General features: G+C 46.4%; 1 protein-coding gene across 6 annotated transcripts in view; it reads right to left on the bottom strand.

The window, feature by feature from the left end:
* Nucleotides 1-18,904, bottom strand: part of LOC106572392 (calmodulin-binding transcription activator 1) — a 600,679-nt gene that overhangs the window by 40,963 nt on the left and 540,812 nt on the right. For 5 of the 6 annotated variants that reach the window (XM_045696195.1, XM_014146507.2, XM_014146505.2 and 2 more), the window contains 4 exons: nt 8,004-8,144; nt 5,204-7,518; nt 4,505-4,631; nt 3,994-4,128 (listed from right to left, as the gene is read on the bottom strand). In XM_045696195.1, the coding sequence (XP_045552151.1) occupies nt 3,994-4,128; nt 4,505-4,631; nt 5,204-7,518; nt 8,004-8,144 (2,718 nt within the window). The remainder of the gene's footprint in view (nt 1-3,993; nt 4,129-4,504; nt 4,632-5,203; nt 7,519-8,003; nt 8,145-18,904) is intronic. The other variant, XM_014146510.2, reaches the window with a different exon arrangement.

Below are 18,904 nucleotides of genomic sequence, written 5' to 3'. Positions count from 1 at the left end.
TAGTGTTGTTGGAAAGTAAATCAATTTCATATGAACTTTCAGGGCCTTGGAGAGCACCCGTTATTGTACTGGATGATACTAGTGTATCAACTTGTTATTTTTTCACTTGTCACTGAGATTACTCAACCAGCATGTCACTGATATTACTCAACCAGCATGTCAATGAGATTACTCAACCAGCATATCACTGAGGTTACTCAACCAGCATGTCACTGAGATTACTCAACCAGCATGCCACTGAGATTACTCAACCAGCATGTCAATGAGATTACTCAACCAGCATATCACTGAGGTTACTGAACCAGCATGTCACTGAGATTACTCAACCAGCATGCCACTGAGATTACTCAACCAGCATGTCAATGAGATTACTTAACCAGCATGTCAATGAGATTACTCAACCAGCATGTCATTGAGATTACTCAACCAGCATGTCACTGAGATTACTCAACCAGCATGTCACTGAGATTACTCGACCAGCATGTCAATGAGATTGCTCGACCAGCATGTCACTGAGATTACTCAATCAGCATGTCACTGAGATTACTCAACCAGCATGTCACTGAGATTACTCGACCAGCATGTCAATGAGATTACTCGACCGGCATGTCATTGAGATTACTCAATCAGCATGTCACTGAGGTTACTAGATCAGCTTGTCATCTTGACACTGTGGTTACTCAATCAGCATGTCACTGAGGTTACTCAATCAGCATGTCACTGAGGTTACTCAATCAGCATATCAGCATGTCACTGAGGTTACTCAAGCAGCATGTCACTGAGGTTACTCAATCAGCATGTCACTGAGGTTACTCAATCAGCATGTCACTGAGATTACTCAATCAGCATGTTCCTGAGGTTACTAGATCAGCTTGTCAGCATGTCACTGAGGTTACTCAATCAGCATGTCACTGAGATTAGTCAATCAGCATGTTCCTGAGGTTACTCGATCAGCTTGTCAGCTTGACACTGTGGTTACTCAATCAGCATGTCACTGAGATTACTCAATCAGCATGTCACTGAGGTTACTCAATCAGCATGTCACTGAGGTTACTCAATCAGCATTTCACTGAGATTACTCAATCAGCATGTCACTGAGATTACTCAATCAGCATGTCACTGAGATTACTCAATCAGCATGTCCCTGAGGTTACTCGATCAGTTTGTCAGCTTGACACTGTGGTTACTCAATCAGCATGTCACTGAGGTTACTCAATCAGCATGTCACTGAGGTTACTCAATCAGCATGTCACTGAGATTACTCAATCAGCATGTCACTGAGGTTACTCAATCAGCATGTCACTGAGGTTACTCGATCAGTTTGTCAGCTTGACACTGTGGTTACTCAATCAGCATGTCACTGAGGTTACTCAATCAGCATGTCACTGTGGTTACTCAATCAGCATGTCACTGAGATTACTCAATCAGCAGGTCACTGAGGTTACTCAATCAGCATGTCACTGAGGTTACTCAATCAGCATGTCACTGAGGTTACTCAATCAGCATGTCACTGAGGTTACTCAATCAGCATGTCACTGAGGTTACTCAATCAACTTGTTACTGAGGTTACTCAATCAGCTTGTCACTGAGGTTACTCAATCAGCATGTTCCTGAGGTTACTCAATCAGCATGTCACTGAGGTTACTCAATCAGCATGTCACTGAGGTTACTCAATCAGCATGTCACTGAGGTTACTCAATCAGCATGTCACTGAGGTTACTCAATCAGCATGTCACTGAGGTTACTCAATGAGCTTGTTCCTGAGGTTACTCAATCAGCATGTCACTGAGGTTACTCAATCAGAATGTCACTGAGGTTACTCAATCAGCATGTTCATTATCAGACACTGCAGTCCTCAGTAAACAGCACCCCCCCCCCACACAATTCATCAATTTTGATTTACATCGAGTTGAGCATTTCTTAACAATGTTGTATGTCTTAGAAAGGTAAACTCGCACAAACTCAGTCCTAATAGGTGCATGGGGAAAAATACATATACTTATTAGAAAGGAAATTACCAGTCCAGCACACAAACAATAGCTATGTTGAATTTTTAAACATGAATAAATCAGTTCACCTCATCAATCATCTGGATCCAGTCTGAATCAATTCACCTGAGACAAGTGACCAAGAGATGCCCTGTTCTACCACCCATGCTTAGCCTGCGTCCCAAATGACACCCTATTCCCCATGCAGTGCACTACTTTTGACCAGAGCCCTCTGACGATCCCGCAGGTGAAGAAGCCGGATGATCTCATTCAATTTAGCAACAGCTCTGGTGGACATTCCTGCAGTCAGCATGCCAATTGCACACTACCTCAACATTTTAGACATCTGTGGCATTGTGTTGTGTGACTGCACATTTTAGAGTGGTCTTTTATTTTCCCTAGCACAAGGTGCACCTGTGTAATGATCATGCTGTTTAATCAGCTTCTTGATATGCCACACCTGTCAGGTGGATGGATTATCTTGACAAAGGATAAAATGCTCACTAACAGGGATGTAAACACATTTGTGCACACAATTTGAGAGAAATAAGCTTTTTGTGCGTATGGAACATTTCTGGGATTTCTTATTTCAGCTCATGAAACATGGGACCAACACTTTACATGTTGCGTTTATATTTTTGTTCAGTGTAGCAGGATTAACTTATAAACACCATGTAGTATTTATGAGTGTCATCAGGACAAGTATTAGGCAACATAGGCATACATCTGAAAAGACAGCAGTAAACCTGTCATCTTTGGACATGAACAGATTGAGAAAATACATCAAAATGCAACCACAAGCCAAAACCATTACTAATACAAATGCCAAGCCAATATCAAGCCACTGAGTGGGAAAGGGGAATGAGTTAATAGATCAGACTTGTGTTTCCCTCAGCTCCTTAGCTTAGCCCCTCCTAAACTGGTCCTGTGAATGTGCCAGTGAGGCAGAGAGAGAGTGAGTTTACCATATGAATGAATGGCGGAGGGATACACTGGTTCCACCGTGCAACGCCTGCCTGGGAGCAGACAACTCCTGATTACTCATTCCCACTCCCTCAAGGGCCGTCTGCAATGCAGCTGTCCCGTCAGCCTGCTCGCTCGCTCCAGTCCTCCCCTCTCCTCACCATGCCCTACTTTATCCTGTCAATGCAGTCGTGTTGACACTGCAGTAAGTGTTCGACTGTGGAGCTCGCCCCCCCCCCCCACACACACACACACACACACACACACACATACTGGTATATACACCTACTTGTGACTACCAACAAGAACACAGAGATAAGCATCCCTGCAGTGCCTTACTCCATCTCTCCCTACCATTAGTCTAAATATACTAATTCACAACATTTCCTGCAGCAAAACCCTTGGGTCCTAGTCTTCATTGTGCAGCCAATCACAGTTTCCATGCGTGTCCAGCAACATACACTCATGTATGTCATAGAAGTCCAAAATCATCTCAATTTCTAATGAAGGTGATTCAATACAGCTATTAGATATTGATCCTGACAAGTCTATCAGAACATAATAGCATCCTCTGAAAGACACAGGACAAGGACTGGTGCTCTTCATGGTCCTAGTCAAATCAACCCCAAAATTAACTGAGTTCCTACTACAGTTGATTCAAGGCAACTATTGATTCTGACATTTCCTGACATTAGAAAACAATAAAGACACAGGACAAGACACGTGCTCTCCTAGGTCCTGAAACACAACCTGAACCCAAGATCTAATGGAGTTGTCTCACTGCTACTTTCATACTTGAGAGAGAGAGGGAGAGGGAGAGGGAGAGAGAGAGAGTGAGAAGGCAAGAGGGTGATACACAGGAGAGAGAGAGAGAGAGATAGAGAGAGAGAAAGAGAGAGACAGAGAAAAGGCAAGAGGGAGATACTCAATCAGCATGTCACTGAGAGAGGCGGCGAGAGCGAGGCAGAGGGAGAGGGAGATAGACAGAGAGAGAGAGCGAGAGACACAGAGAAAGGTCAGAGGGAGATAGACTGTCTCTTACCGTCCAGTGAGAGCCAGTCGTGTTGTGAGGAAGGCAGTGAGGGCAGGACGCGGGCCTTATACTCAAATACCACTGAGTTAGAGATGATCTGGTTACTGGCAGTCACCTGCAGCGTCACCAGCCCAGTGTCATGAGCTGTGGACAGACAGACAGACAGACAGACAGACAGACAGACAGACAGACAGACAGACAGACAGACAGACAGACAGACAGACAGAGTCAGAGCTTCACTGATAACTGCTACAACTCCAACACTCCTGACCCTCAACCCCTGTAGACCTCCTAGGAACATTACACTATTCTTCTTAAAACATCTCAGTGGCCAGTGAGACACAATCTCAACTGAGGAACCTTCATGTAATGTATGCTGATCTCCAGAAACCAAATTATAGGCCAAGTCTAAAAGAAAATGACTGATATCCCTGATAAATAGACTGTGTTTTTAGTGGACCGTGGTGGAAGGATACAAGAGGTGTGTCAGGCCAGGCCAGGCCAGTGAGGCCAGTCTTACCTGGGCAGTAGCAGCGCAGCACCCCAGGCTGGATGAGAGAGGCAGGGACAGCGACCTGGTCAAACAGGCAGGTGTAGTTAGAGCTGGCCTCCTGCCATGGACCAGTGATAAGCACCTTCACTCCTCCCTGGAACAGATAAACACACAGACTCACAGAGCGGGAAATGGATAAACTGAATCTATACTAGACATGAGGGAGCGAGTGTGATTTTGGCTATTATTTAATGTCATGTCTAGGGGAGAGCAATAGGAATAACATGATCACACAGTTATGTATCCTCAAACTGCATGAAATCTAGTGAAAGGGCTGCCATCTCATGTGTGAACAGTGTCATTGACATAACACAGACTTGTATTGTCTCTGTGTTATATTTGACTGGGCTGCCATCCTGTGGTTGGACCGTGATTTTACAGCCATTTTTCTGACTGACCAAAGTGGTCGCCATCTTGTGGTGAAACAGTGTCATTGACGTTACACAGACTTAGGCTCTCCATACATTTACATTATTGAGCTGCCATCCGGTGGTTGAACAGTGATATTACAGTTAATTCAAACTATGTTGATTGTATGTTTGTTGGTAGGAGTAAAAAAAATTCTGTCTGACTAAAATGACAATATAAAACTATTTAGTAATTAAATTGGAGTATAATGATAGTTAAAGGAGGAGAACATGCACTAACAGTGTGATGGAGGCTCACCTCAGGGTAGGACCACTCAGGGGAGTAGTCAGTGACGATGAAGAGTCTCCCAGTGGCCTGCAGCATACCCAAAGCCCCCTGGGCCACGGCTGCAGACACAACCTCCGCAACATGCATGTAGGCCAGGGAGCCTGGCTCCACCCCTGCACCCCCGGCCCCGGCCCCTCCACCAAGGGACTGGGGGCTGCAGCAGGGCTGGAGACAAAGCTCTGAGGGGCTGTATCCTGTCCCCCGGGCCCCTCCTACCCCTCCGTCCTCCTGGTTCTGCTGAGGAGCTCCGCTAGGTGTGGCCTGGCCATCTGAGCCGTGGTTGCCCACCAGCTGGTGGGTGTAGAGGGCTCCTCCGGCCGTCATGTTGGCTCCACTACCGTCCACAGAGATGAAGTCATTTATAAGGTCAGAGAACTGGTTCCCGAAGGAGATGTCAAAGTGGTCTAGGCTGATCTCCATGCCTCCCCCTCCTGCTACCCCATTGGAGCCCGCTCCGCCCAGGCCCTGGTGGTGGCCCACGGTGTTGTAGAGGCCCTGGACCATCCCAGCCCCCTGGAGGAGGGGCTGCAGCTGCTGCTGTTGCTGGGAGCGGTTGCTGCCGTCATTGTTGACGCCATTTCCATTGTGCATGGCCACTCCTTTCCCTCCACCTCCCTGACTTCCTCCTCCGTCATTGGCCTGCTGCAGGTAGTGCTCTGCACCTCCTCCCTCTTGGTTGCCTCCTCCACAGGCCTGCAGGTGATCCCCAGGCTTCAGTAGACCCTCTCCGTTCTCTGTTCCCCCGGCCTGTCCTGAGCTCACGCTGCCTGGCTGCTCCAGACCCACCACCTCCTCATGCTCCGGCCCCAGCCCAGGGAAGCCCCCCTGGTACTGCAGGAGCTGGAGAGACCCAGGCCCCTGCCCTGGCCCCTCGGTGGGGGAGCCCCCGTTGCAGTTGGCCCTATGCTGGCCCTGGTGGCTCTGGTGGTGGTGGAGATGGCCGTTGCTGCCAGGGGAGTCCGTCTTGACCACCTGCAGGCTCATGTAGGCTGTGGAGTCGTGGGAGTTGTGCTCCATCAGATGAGTCTTCTGGGCCATGGAGGACCTTCCCTGTTGGGCCTGGCCGGGCTGCTGGTTGTCCTGGAGGAAGAAGCTGGGCGAGTGGCTCTGGTGGGAGAGGTGGGGGCTGTTCATAGTCTGGCCATAGCTCACTGACCCAGCCCCGGACGAGTAGTCCTGCTTGGCATCGATGGCACTGAAGTCCATCTGCTCCAGGGTGGTGCTGGGGCTCAGGCCTCCTCCAGAGGGCAGCAGAGACCCTGCAGGGGTCAGGCCGAGGGTGCCCTGTGCTGAACCTGCCCCAGAGGAACAAGACACACCTCCTCCACAGCTCACCACCACCCCCACCTGGTATCCCTGCTCGGTGGCCAGCTGCTGCTCAAAGGACATGTCTTCTGTCTTAATGTTCTTCACCAGAGCAGAGTTGAAGCTGTATCCAGAGTCTGACATGGAGGGAGAGCGCTGCATGCTGCTATTGGTGCCGTTGGAGGAAGAGGAGGAGGAGGAGGAGCTGCCGTCCCCCTTCAGCCTGCTGCCCCCATAGGTTTGGCCCTGCTTGGGGTTGTTGAGAAAGCAGTCAGGGTCGAAGTTCATGGTGGTCTCAGGTATCTTCATGCCTCCGTTATCCAGACTGCTGGATAGGACCAGCTCTTCAGACACCCCGGCTGCAGACAGCATGGACAGCCCGTCTGCTCCCCCCGCCAACCCGGGAACCTCCCTAGCTCCTCCGCTGGGGAAGGCAAACTTGTGGCTGTCTGCCACAACACCGGACAGCACCAGGCCCTGGGAGGCTGCATCGGGGCCAATGAGGTGTGTGTTGGGGCCCCCTGTGGGGGACATGCTGTAGACGGGGTCTCCGGTCACCTCGGACATGAAGACACTCTGGGACATAACGGCGGCTACGTGGCCCAAGCCCGTCACCACGGGACTGTCAGCCATGTCTGGGTCGCTGTTCAGGCCACTGCTGATGGACACAGGGGAGTTCTGGGTGGTGTCTGGGACCTCCACCTGGTTGGTAGAGGACACCTCTGTGCTGTTCTGGTGCAGGAGAACAGGCTTGTGGACCTTGCCGTTGCGTTTCTCTCTGGCGCTACCCCCTCCTCCCCCTGAGCTCTTCCCTGCTCCTCCCCCTCCTCCATGGCTGCTGTGCTCGGTCTTGCCCTCAGACACGTCGTTGTTCTGGACCTCAGAGTGACCACTGCTGTAGCCTCCACGGGGGTCCACCTTGGGGGAGATGATGCGGTGTTTGGCGCTGTTGCACTTGTGATGCACGCTGCTCCCTGCGCCTGTTAGAGGGAGGAAGGAGAGCTTACTAAGAGATAGCATTAGATACAGCAGAAGTCATAAATCATCTAGAAAGAATGTAGAAGGGTACAGTGAATCTCGGTGACACAAACTAATTCTGTGGGAAGGCTTTGAATGACTTGTTACAACAGCTCATCAGAATTCATACAATACCAATAAGAATACTGCCTGTACTTTTGTACCTAAACAAATCACCTGGAAACACATGTAATTATCCAAGGAATTGTAATTCAAGTAATCATTTGATTGATTGGTGTTCCTTTTGATACTATTTGAACTTTTATCAATCCAAAACGAGAGAGCCATGACCCTGACACTTTCACATTCACTCTGAGCATGATGTATGAGCTTAAACCTCTTCTCCTTCTCCCTGCCTTCTATCCTTTGACCTGTCATACCCATCTCCCCTTTCTCTCTCACCCCCTATTCTCCTGCCCCTATCTACCCCCTATCCCCTCCCCCTTACCCAGGGTGCCCGTGCAGAGGCAGTTGTGGGTCCGGGGAGGTGGCTTGGTTTGGTGGCTGTCCAGAATCTGCTGCACCAGCTGCTCCACTGAGAAGCCAGAGCTGCTGTTCCCGTTGCTACAAGTCCACTTGATGCCATGAACTGCCGGGAGAGAGGAGACACAGACGTCAGCCAGACAGCCACTACCACCAGCCAGCCAGCCAGACAGCCACTACCACCAGCCAGCCAGCCAGACAGCCACTACCACCAGCCACGCCAGCCAGCCAGCCACGCCAGCCAGCCACGCCAGCCAGCCAGCCACGGCCAGCCAGCCAGCCAGCCAGCCAGCCAGCCAGCCACTACCACCAGCCACGCCAGCCAGCCAGCCACGCCAGCCAGCCACGCCAGCCCCCCTACCCACCACCACCCGTCTCACTGCACACCACCACACCGTACCCTGCTGACCCACCTATATATATCTACACCGCATCATATATATATGTATATATCTACACCGCATCATATATATATATATATATCTACACCGCATCATATATATATATATATCTACACCGCATCATATATATATATATATATCTACACCGCATCATATATATATATATATATATATATATATCTACACCGCATCATATATATATGTATATATCTACACCGCATCATATATATATATATATATCTACACCGCATCATATATATATATATCTACACCGCATCATATATATATATATATATATATCTACACCGCATCATATATATATATATATATATCTACACCGCATCATATATATATGTATATATCTACACCGCATCATATATATATGTATATATCTACGCCGCATGCGGTGTAGATATATATATATATATATATATATATATATATATATATATATATGATGCGGTGTAGATATATATATATATATATGATGCGGTGTAGATATATACATATATATATGATGCGGTGTAGATATATATATATATATGATGCGGTGTAGATATATATATATATGATGCGGTGTAGATATATATATATATATATATATATGATGCGGTGTAGATATATACATATATATATGATGCGGTGTAGAATATATATATATATATATATATATATGATGCGGTGTAGATATATATATATATATGATGCGGTGTAGATATATATATATATATATATCTACACCGCATCATATATATATGTATATATCTACACCGCATCATATATATATGTATATATCTACACCGCATCATATATATATGTATATATCTACACCGCATCATATATATATATATATATCTACACCGCATCTATATATATATATATATATATATATATATATCTACACCGCATCATATATATATATATATCTACACCGCATCATATATATATATATATCTACACCGCATCATATATATATATGTATATATCTACACCGCATCATATATATATATATATATATATATATATATATATCTACACCGCATCATATATATATATATATATATATATATATATATATATATATATATATATCTACACCGCATCATATATATATATATATATCTACACCGCATCATATATATATATCACTAACTGTAAGTCGCTCTGGATAAGAGTGTCTGCTAAATGACTAAAATGTAAATGTACAAAAATAAGTATATTTAATACACCAACCATGCCAGCCCCCTCCACCTCCCCATCACCACCACACACTGTACACTACTAACCCACCCATACACCCCCTTAATACACTGTACACTACTAACCCACCCATACACCCCCTTAATACACTGTACACTACTAACCCACCCATACACCCCCTTAATACACTGGACACTACTAACCGACCCATACACTCCCTTAATACACTGTACACTACTAACCCACCTATCTACCCCCTTAATACACTGTACACTACTAACCCACCCATACACCCCCTTAATACACTGTACACTACTAACCCACCCATACACCCCCTTAATACACTGGACACTACTAACCCACCCATACACCCCCTTAATACACTGTACACTACTAACCCACCCATACACCCCCTTAATACACTGGACACTACTAACCCACCCATACACCCCTTTAATACACTGGACACTACTAACCCACCCATACACCCCATTAATACACTGTACACTACTAACCCACCCATACCCCCTTAATAAACTGTGCACTACTAACCCACCCATACACCTCCTTAATACAATGGACACAACTAACCCACCCATACAACCCTTAATACACTGGACACTACTAACCCACCCATACACCCCCTTAATACACTGTACACTACTAACCCACCCATACACCCCCTTAATAGACTGTACACTACTAACCCACCCATACACCCCCTTAATACACTGGACACAACTAACCCACCCATACACCCCCTTAATACACTGTACACTACTAACCCACCCATACACCCCCTTAATACACTGGACACTACTAACCCACCCATACACCCCCTTAATACACTGTACACTACTAACCCACCCATACACCCCCTTAATACACTGTACACTACTAACCCACCCATACACCCCCTTAATACGCTGGACACTACTAACCCACCCATACACCCCCTTAATACACTGTACACTACTAACCCACCCATACACCCCCTTAATACACTGTACACTACTAACCCACCCATACCCCCTTAATACACTGTACACTGCTAACCCACCCATACCCCCTTAATACACTGGACACTACTAACCCACCCATACCCCCTTAATACACTGTACACTACTAACCCACCCATACCCCCTTAATACACTGGACACAACTAACCCACCCATACAACCCTTAATACACTGTGCACTACTAACCCACCCATACACCTCCTTAATACACTGGACACTACTAACCCACCCATACACCCTTAATACACTGGACACTACTAACCCACCCATACACCCCCTTAATACACTGTACACTACTAACCCACCCATACCCCCTTAATAAACTGTACACTACTAACCCACCCATACCCCCTTAATACACTGGACACAACTAACCCACCCATACAACCCTTAATACACTGTACACTACTAACCCACCCATACACCCCCTTAATACACTGTACACTACTAACCCACCCATACACCCCCTTAATACACTGGACACTACTAACCCACCCATACACCCCCTTAATACACTGGACACTACTAACCCACCCATACACCCCCTTAATACACTGTACACTACTAACCCACCCATACACCCCCTTAATACACTGTGCACTACTAACCCACCCATACACCTCCTTAATACACTGGACACTACTAACCCACCCATACACCCTTAATACACTGGACACTACTAACCCACCCATACACCCCCTTAATACACTGTACACTACTAACCCACCCATACACCCCCTTAATACACTGTACACTACTAACCCACCCATACCCCCTTAATAAACTGTACACTACTAACCCACCCATACCCCCTTAATACACTGGACACAACTAACCCACCCATACAACCCTTAATACACTGTACACTACTAACCCACCCATACACCCCCTTAATACACTGTACACTACTAACCCACCCATACACCCCCTTAATAGACTGTACACTACTAACCCACCCATACACCCCCTTAATACACTGTACACTACTAACCCACCCATACACCGCCTTAATACACTGTACACTACTAACCCACCCATACACCCCCTTAATACACTGGACACTACTAACCCACACATACACCCCCTTAATACACTGTACACTACTAACCCACCCATACACCCCCTTAATACACTGTACACTACTAACCCACCCATACACCCCCTTAATACGCTGGACACTACTAACCCACCCATACACCCCCTTAATACACTGTACACTACTAACCCACCCATACACCCCTTAATACACTGTACACTACTAACCCACCCATACCCCCTTAATACACTGTACACTACTAACCCACCCATACCCCCTTAATACACTGGACACTACTAACCCACCCATACCCCTTAATACACTGTACACTACTAACCCACCCATACCCCCGTAATACACTGTACACTACTAACCCACCCATACACCCCCTTAATACACTGGACACTACTAACCCGCCCATACACCCCCTTAATACACTGTACACTACTAACCCACCCATACACCCCCTTAATACACTGGACACTACTAACCCACCCATACACCCCCTTAATACACTGGACACTACTAACCCACCCATACACCCCTTAATACACTGGACACTACTAACCCACCCATACACCCCCTTAATACACTGGACACTACTAACCCTCCCATACCCCCTTAATACACTGGACACTACTAACCCACCCATACACCCCTTTAATACACTGTACACTACTAACCCACCCATACACCCAATGTATACACTGGACACTACTAACCCACCCATACACCCCCTTAATACACTGGACACTACTAACCCACCCATACACCCTTAATACACTGGACACTACTAACCCACCCATACACCCCCTTAATACACTGTACACTACTAACCCACCCATACACCCCCTTAATACACTGTACACTACTAACCCACCCATACACCCCCTTAATACACTGTACACTACTAACCCAGCCATACCCCCTTAATACACTGTACACTACTAACCCACCCATACCCCCTTAATACACTGGACACTACTAACCCACCCATACCCCCTTAATACACTGGACACTACTAACCCACCCATACACCCCTTTAATACACTGGACACTACAAACCCACCCATAACCCCCTTAATACACTGGACACTACTAACCCGCCCATACACCCCCTTAACACACTGGACACTACTAACCCACCCAGACACCCCCTTAATACACTGTACACTACTAACCCACCCATACACCCCCTTATACACTGTACACTACTAACCCACCCATACACCCCCTTAATACACTGTACACTACTAACCCAACCATACCCCCTTAATAAACTGTACACTACTAACCCACCCATACCCCCTTAATACACTGGACACAACTAACCCACCCATACAACCCTTAATACACTGTACACTACTAACCCACCCATACACCCCCTTAATACACAGTACACTACTAACCCACCCATACACCCCCTTAATACACTGGACACTACTAACCCACCCATACACCCCCTTAATACACTGGACACTACTAACCCACCCATACACCGCCTTAATACACTGGACACTACTAACCCACCCATACACCCCCTTAATACACTGTACACTACTAACCCACCCATACACCCCCTTAATACACTGTACACTACTAACCCACCCATACACCCCCTTAATACGCTGGACACTACTAACCCACCCATACACCCCCTTAATACACTGTACACTACTAACCCACCCATACACCCCTTAAATACACTGTACACTACTAACCCACCCATACCCCCTTAATACACTGTACACTACTAACCCACCCATACCCCCTTAATACACTGGACACTACTAACCCACCCATACCCCCTTAATACACTGTACACTACTAACCCACCCATACACCCGTAATACACTGTACACTACTAACCCACCCATACACCCCCTTAATACACTGTACACTACTAACCCGCCCATACACCCCCTTAATACACTGTACACTACTAACCCACCCATACACCCCCTTAATACACTGTACACTACTAACCCACCCATACACCCCCTTAATACACTGTACACTACTAACCCACCCATACACCCCCTTAATACACTGGACACTACTAACCCACCCATACACCCCCTTAATACACTGGACACTACTAACCCACCCATACAACCCTTAATACACTGGACACTACTAACCCACCCATACACCCCCTTAATACACTGGACACTACTAACCCACCCAGACACCCCCTTAATAAACTGTACACTACTAACCCACCCATACACCCCCTTAATACACTGTACACTACTAACCCACCCATACACCCCCTTAATACACTGGACACTACTAACCCACCCATACAACCCTTAATACACTGGACACTACTAACCCACCCATACACCCCCTTAATACACTGGACACTACTAACCCACCCAGACACCCCCTTAATACACTGTACACTACTAACCCACCCATACACCCCCTTAATACACTGTACACTACTAACCCACCCATACACCCCCTTAATACACTGTACACTACTAACCCACCCATACCCCCTTAATACACTGGACACTACTAACCCTCCCATACCCCCTTAATACACTGGACACTACTAACCCACCCATACACCCCTTTAATACACTGTACACTACTAACCCACCCACACACCCAATGTATACACTGTACACTACTAACCCACCCATACACCCCCTTAATACACTGTGCACTACTAACCCACCCATACACCTCCTTAATACACTGGACACTACTAACCCACCCATACACCCTTAATACACTGGACACTACTAACCCACCCATACACCCCCTTAATACACTGTACACTACTAACCCACCCATACACCCCCTTAATACACTGTACACTACTAACCCACCCATACCCCCTTAATAAACTGTACACTACTAACCCACCCATACCCCCTTAATACACTGGACACAACTAACCCACCCATACAACCCTTAATACACTGTACACTACTAACCCACCCATACACCCCCTTAATACACTGTACACTACTAACCCACCCATACACCCCCTTAATAGACTGTACACTACTAACCCACCCATACACCCCCTTAATACACTGGACACTACTAACCCACCCAGACACCCCCTTAATACACTGTACACTACTAACCCACCCATACACCCCCTTAATACACTGTACACTACTAACCCACCCATACACCCCCTTAATACACTGTACACTACTAACCCACCCATACCCCCTTAATACACTGGACACTACTAACCCTCCCATACCCCCTTAATACACTGGACACTACTAACCCTCCCATACCCCCTTAATACACTGGACACTACTAACCCACCCATACACCCCTTTAATACACTGTACACTACTAACCCACCCACACACCCAATGTATACACTGTACACTACTAACCCACCCATACACCCCCTTAATACACTGTGCACTACTAACCCACCCATACACCTCCTTAATACACTGGACACTACTAACCCACCCATACACCCTTAATACACTGGACACTACTAACCCACCCATACACCCCCTTAATACACTGTACACTACTAACCCACCCATACACCCCCTTAATACACTGTACACTACTAACCCACCCATACCCCCTTAATAAACTGTACACTACTAACCCACCCATACCCCCTTAATACACTGGACACAACTAACCCACCCATACAACCCTTAATACACTGTACACTACTAACCCACCCATACACCCCCCTTAATACACTGTACACTACTAACCCACCCATACACCCCCTTAATAGACTGTACACTACTAACCCACCCATACACCCCCTTAATACACTGGACACTACTAACCCACCCATACACCCCCTTAATACACTGGACACTACTAACCCACCCAGACACCCCCTTAATACACTGTACACTACTAACCCACCCATATGGGTGGGTTAGTAGTATACACTGGACACTACTAACCCACCCATACACCCCCTTAATACACTGTACACTACTAACCCACCCATACACCCCCTTAATACACTGTACACTACTAACCCACCCATACACCCCCGTAATACACTGTACACTACTAACCCACCCATACACCCCCTTAATACACTGTACACTACTAACCCACCCATACACCCCCTTAATACACTGTACACTACTAACCCACCCATACACCCCCTTAATACACTGGACACTACTAACCCACCCATACACCCCCTTAATACACTGGACACTACTAACCCACCCATACAACCCTTAATACACTGGACACTACTAACCCACCCATACACCCCCTTAATACACTGGACACTACTAACCCACCCAGACACCCCCTTAATAAACTGTACACTACTAACCCACCCATACACCCCCTTAATACACTGTACACTACTAACCCACCCATACACCCCCTTAATACACTGTACACTACTAACCCAGCCATACCCCCTTAATACACTGGACACTACTAACCCTCCCATACCCCCTTAATACACTGGACACTACTAACCCACCCATACACCCCTTTAATACACTGTACACTACTAACCCACCCATACACCCAATGTATACACTGTACACTACTAACCCACCCATACACCCCCTTAATACACTGGACACTACTAACCCACCCATACACCCTTAATACACTGGACACTACTAACCCACCCATACACCCCCTTAATACACTGTACACTACTAACCCACCCATACACCCCCTTAATACACTGTACACTACTAACCCACCCATACACCCCCTTAATACACTGTACACTACTAACCCACCCATACGCATACTGAATCCTATCTCTTCTACACCCCTTACTTGCAGCCTGTAACATACCATCCCCAACTATCCCACTTCACACCACTGTGTGCTTGTGCAACGCAGAATTACTGAGCAATGTCTTGTCTCTTTCCCTGCGTTGCCCCACCAACCGTACTGTACACCACTACTTCCTGAAGTAGCCAAGCACACAAGCAGCATGGAGTAAACCTGCTGGCTTTTCTGTGTCATTGTATTTCCCTCTGCTCCCGCTATGTGAGTGCTTATGAAGGTGACATTCCCCCCTGTGCTGCCTCTACCTCTGCTCAGCTGTAATGGGGAAACCACTAGAGGGGAACACAGTCTAGCTGCAGCCAAGGAAGGAAAGAGAAGAGAGTAATTCTCCTTCACAACTCCACTCCTGCCTGCCTGGCTGGCTGGCTGCCTTTCTGGCTGGCCTGCTCCAGTCACACTTCGCTGGCACCTCCTAATACCTCTCACTGCTTCCCTAGCTCAGGCCTGGCAGCCAGACTCCTCTTCTCATCAGGATGATAGTGATGCTGCTAGCACAAGCATAATGCCTATAATATCACCAGTGACTGCTGCTGCTGCTGCTGCCACGCAACCAGCTCTCAACCAGAAAACAAAGAAATATGGTCATATTTCTGAAGTGGGGCACATTTAGAATATCAAACAAAATCAAGGCAGCTCTAAATACTGGTCCCACGCCTCGCTACCTCCCTCAGTTATATAGGCAGAAGAGAGGGAGGGAGAGAGGGAGTAAATGCGCGCGTGTGTGTGTGCATGTGCGTGCTTGCGGGAGAGAGAGAGTAAGAAAGAAAGAAAGAAAGAAAGAAAGAGAGAGAAAGAAAGAGAGAGAGAGAGAGAGAAATTAGAACGCTGCTCCGGAGAGATACAGAGACAAGGAGAAAGCTAATCAGGGTGCTTTCACTTCAATGCTGGCGGATCACTCCTCTATTGATCTTGTTTAAAGACAATACAATTACCATACCTAGAATTATTGTTTTCAAGTGTGTACAAAAGTGTACTCTAGGCTGCAGTGAAAATGTAATTTGAATAACGGCACAAAAGACGTGTGATTTGAATGTTTCATTCCATTTGGATTAGTTAGCAGGCCAGTCTGGCTGTATTTTTACTTCTGATACTGAGATGCGCCGTCTGTTGCAGATCACATCATTCTCCCAAGTCGTCCTATAATAATGTGGCCACGTATACTCCTGGCAGGACCAGTCATTCAGGAGAGTTTAACATGAGCTGTGCCTCCTCTCCAATCCGAGTGGCTATTCTTCGCGCACCTAGAGCCTAACTCTTCAATATTGCCTAAACATTTATCATTTAACTTTACAAATGGCGACAAAACAAAATAGGCTAGACAAGGTGGGATCTTTTTGTCTCGGTAAAAGGAATTATGCGAAAAACGTCGGTGGAAACGCTTTTATGGGCAAATATTTATATAATAACTATCATATTAATGTAAATTTGGGAGTCACTCGATAACATGTGTGGTCCTCCCACGACCTGTCGGGAAAGCATGCCGTTTATTGGTCTATAGATGAAATATGTGATGAACTTCACAGGATGGTGAAAGTGCAAGGTGATGTGCTTGATGCTGCTTTCCAATACATATCCAGGGTCTTAATCTGGTCACATGATCCTCTATGCTTGTCTGCCGTTTGACAATTCAAATAATCTCGCTATTTTTTCCATATTAATCTCATCATATAAATGCGCTCTAGCCAACAGCGAGATTACGCAACAGTCTTTATAACGCAACAATCTCTGGGTGAGAAAACCATCAGTAGAGTTGAAAGTGCGATGGAAACCCATTTAACTTGGATTTTTTTCCTTTGGTACATGAAAATATAATCGCTAAAGTTATTTTTATGTGCAGTACATATTTGTGCACATACTTTTGCGTACACAAATTATGCAGATGTTATCGTGGGTGTAGCGAAATGCTCATGTTTTTAGCTCTAATAATGCAGTAATACCGTACAATACAAAAAAATACACGCAAATCCCCAAAATAAAAAAGAAAGGAATGAAGAAATATAGAAATATTAGAACAAGCAGTGTAAGAGTCTGGAAGATATGTATATGATGTTGTGTTTTGAGATTATGGAAAGTATATGAATAGGAAAGGTGAATAGTAGTTGTATGTAAACATTATGAAAGTGACTAGTGTTTAGTGACTATGTACATAGGGCAGCGGTGTCTAAGGTAGAGGATCGGGTGGTAGCTGGCTAGTAACAGGGATTAAAATTCAGGGCAGAGGTCTGCTAGTGATGACTATCTACCAGTCTGATGGCCTGGAGATAGAAGCTGTTCTTCAGTCTATCGGTCCCTGCTTTGATGCACCTGTACTGTCACCGCCTTCTATATGGTAGCGGGGTGAACAGGCTGTGGCTTTGGTGGCTGAGGTCCTTGATTATCTTCTTGGCCTTCCTGTGACACAGTGTGCTGTAGATGTCGTGGA

Source organism: Salmo salar, chromosome ssa15, assembly GCF_905237065.1.
Source record: "Salmo salar chromosome ssa15, Ssal_v3.1, whole genome shotgun sequence".
Classification (NCBI taxonomy): domain Eukaryota; kingdom Metazoa; phylum Chordata; class Actinopteri; order Salmoniformes; family Salmonidae; genus Salmo; species Salmo salar.
Note: the sequence above shows the minus strand (reverse complement) of the source record. Positions and strands in the feature narration are given on the sequence as shown.